At 65.9% G+C, this 3,199-nt stretch overlaps 1 protein-coding gene across 1 annotated transcript; it reads right to left on the bottom strand.

Annotated features, from left to right (window-relative positions):
• SOX12 (SRY-box transcription factor 12) lies at positions 1–2,951 on the bottom strand. Its single transcript, XM_025263712.3, has one exon. It carries the CDS (start codon positions 2,807–2,809, stop codon positions 1,865–1,867), a length of 945 nt encoding a protein of 314 aa, XP_025119497.1. The 5' UTR covers positions 2,810–2,951; the 3' UTR covers positions 1–1,864.
• Positions 2,952–3,199: the final 248 nt, after the last annotated feature.

Genomic DNA, 3,199 nt, shown 5'->3' with positions numbered 1-3,199 from the left:
GAGATGGGGCAAATACACTTTATTCAGTCCTGGCGTAAGTCCTGCTGTGGGTGCCAGTGCCCCAGATCAGAGGGACCCCTCCCCTCAGCTACGAGACTAGTTCTCCAAGACCACAGACAGTGACATCTCTTCACTCACATGACGTTTTCTGGGATTTTTCATTGTCTTTTTTTTGTTGTTATTTTTCTTTAAAAAAAAAAAGAGAGAGAGAAAGAGAGAGAGAAAGAGCGCGCGCAAAAAGGCCCAGAGCCGGAGCACCAAGCTTAAAGGAGGCAGCTGGTGGCTTTGTCAGCGACGGGAACGCGTGGGGCAGAGCCCTGCAGAGACCCTGGGCAGGGATCCCGGAGGACTCTGGGACCGTTTGTTCCTGAGATTTGTGTGTGTGAATGAGAGTGTGTGCACACCCGGGAGGGTGAACACACGCCGGTGAGATACAGGTAGTGAGGGTAAAGGGGGCATGGGGAGGCCGGAGGGGCGGAGCTTGAGCTGGGAGTTGGAGGGAGAGGGGTAACAGCATCAGGGGCAGGGTTTCCCAAGGGCACCCCAAACTGGACACAGTAGCGCTGGGCGCCAATGGCACAACACTACTCTGAACCTCCCTTCAGGCTCACTGGCCCAGGTGTTGGTCTCTCAAGCCAGCTGCTGAAAAAAGGCGTCTCTTCTTGCCTCTTCATCTGCTATCATGCCTCAGTCTCAACCCCCTAGTTGAGTACCGACGTGTTTGTTTCTCCCACTGAATACTGGCACTGTAGGCAAAGGGATCTGGGTGACAGGAAGGGGCGGTGGGCTTAGGAGGGAGTCCAGGCTGGAAGTGTGCCCTGAGGTGACAAGGGCACTTGGGGGGGGAGGCGGACAAAAGGACCCTGTCCCCACACAAACGACTACATGTCTTGATTCTGAGTTTTCTTTTTCTATCCTGAAGGATTTCCAGAGAAAAACCCTGGCCCCCAATTCCCAGGTGGGGGAAAGAAAGGTTGGCTTCTTGGAACCAAGACAGGCTGTTGAGGCAGTCAAGCAGTCGGTGGGGGGGGGGGGGGGGGCGGGGGTGCACATGGGCTGGGCGACCCCCGTAAGGGGAAAGGGGCTATGCCACTTGGGAGTTCCAAGCTCCACACCGAACCTTCCGGGCTGGCTAGTCTTTCTCCCCCTTCCGACTGCTCCTCCCATTTAAGGCAGTGACGCCCCGTCGGGTTGAACGGAAGCCGTGGCTCCTGGATCAAACGATTTCTCAGGATCGCTCTATATCCGCCCCCCTTCTTCCCAGAGCGGCTGACCGAGGCTAGTGGTTCAGCAGGGACCAGCCCCCTCCTCCCAAGAAGCATTAAGCATGCGCAAGAAGAAGGCGGGGGGGGGGGGTGTCCCAGTGCTCCCCGGGGAAAAGGAGCGTGCCCCTCCCCCTCCCCGGGAGGGAAGGGCAAGAGAGGAGGGCGCAGGGCCGCCCAGCTGCAGCGCCCCCCTAAACGAGACAGAAGGCGGGCTGGAAGCAGGCGGAGGGAGTCTAGAGCCAAGGGCAGGGGCGTGTCCTCCGGCCAAGAGGAGGGGCGTGTGCAAAATGGGGGAGGGGTACAGGTCTCTGGAGAGGATGGGAGGTGTATCGGAGGAGGGGGCTGGCTGCTGGTGGCTCGCGGGAGGGGGCAAGATGGGGAAGGGCTCGGATGTCGGAGAAAGGGTGGGGGTTGGGCTGTCTTGGGGTGTGTCTGCCGGGGAAGGGCTTGTCTGGATTTGAAGGGGGATGGGCACGTCTAGGAGGGGGGAGGCTGTGCGGGAGATGGGGTGCCAGCCTCGGCCTCCGAGGGGCCCCAATACCTGATTCCTGTATGTAAACAGCTGGTTTGGGGGCGTGCGCGCCCCGCTGACGATGGGCTCAGTAGGTGAAAACCAGGTCGGCGATGCTAGACGGGCGCCAGTCCCCTGCGATCATCTCGGTAACCTCGGGGGTGCAGTAGTCCGGGAACTCGAAGTGCGACGTGCCCGAGGGGGGCGGCAGGTCCGGATCGCGGTCCAGGGCGCTGCAGTCCAGGCCCGCGGGGCCGGGGGGCCCTCTGGACAGAAAGCCCAACGGCTCCTCCCCCGACGCCACCTTCTCCTCTTCGCCTTCCTCGGCCGCCGCCGCCTCCTCCTCCTCTTCCTCCGGCTCCTCGTCCTCCGACGGAGTTGGGGAGGCGGCGGTGACAGCCGCCCCCTCGCCCGACGGCCCTTGGGCACGCTCGGCTGGTCCTCGGGCGGCCCTCCCCGCCGGGACCATCCTCCACAGCTCACGCCCGGGGGTCTCCACCAGGCGCACTTCCAGCAGCTCCTCGTCGTCTTCGTCGTCGTCGTCCTCGGGCGCCGCCGCGCCGCCCCCCAAAGGCCCTCCCGCCGCTCGGCGGCCCCCGCGGCCAGGCAGCTGCGGCCCGGGCTTGAGCCTGCTACCGCCGCCGCCGCCGCCGGGGGGGCGGGGCCGCGCCTTGGCGGGCGCCCCCTTGCTCTTTTTGCGCGGCCGGTACTTGTAGTCCGGGTAGTCCGCCATGTGCTTGAGGCGCAGCCGCTCCGCCTCCCGCACGAACGGGATCTTCTCCGAGTCCTGCAGCAGCTGCCAGCGGCGGCCCAGGCGCTTGGAGATCTCGGCGTTGTGCATGTCGGGCCACTGGTCCATGATCTTCCGCCGTTCGTGCTGCGACCACACCATGAACGCGTTCATCGGTCTCTTAATGTGGCCGCTTGGGGTCTTGCACCAGCCGGGCTCACGCGCCCCCTCCTCGGCCGGCCCGGGCCCCGGGGGCGGTGGCCCGCCGTCCCGCTTGGCCCTCGCGCCCCGCTGCTGCACCATCGCGCCTGGGCCCGGGGCCGCTAGACGCCGCCGGGGGCCGTCCGCATCCTCCGCGGCTGGGGGTGGGGGAGGAGGCAGCAGCGACGGAGGGGCGGCCCCGCCCCGCAGCTCAGCCCGGCCCCCGCGAGCTAGGGAGCGAGGAGCTGGGCGCTCCGGCCCAACGGACGGCGGGGGGTAGAAGGTCAGCGGCGCGGTCTCAGGCGGGCTCAGCGCGCCCCCGCCGCCTCCGGCAAGTTGTGCCCCGCAGCACGCCACACATTGTTTTGCGGGGGGCGGAGGAACGGCACCCCTCAGGCCCCGGCGGGCTCTCCTTGCAGCCTCCTGCTCGGCTGCGGCCCGCGCGCGCCGCTCCCCACCCTGCCGCCTTCCAGTGTCTTTCTCCCCGCGCGG

This window comes from Bubalus bubalis, chromosome 14 (assembly GCF_019923935.1).
Source record: "Bubalus bubalis isolate 160015118507 breed Murrah chromosome 14, NDDB_SH_1, whole genome shotgun sequence".
NCBI classification, from domain to species: Eukaryota; Metazoa; Chordata; class Mammalia; order Artiodactyla; family Bovidae; genus Bubalus; species Bubalus bubalis.
The sequence above is the reverse complement of the archived record's forward strand: the minus strand, read 5'-3'. Positions and strand labels throughout refer to the sequence as shown.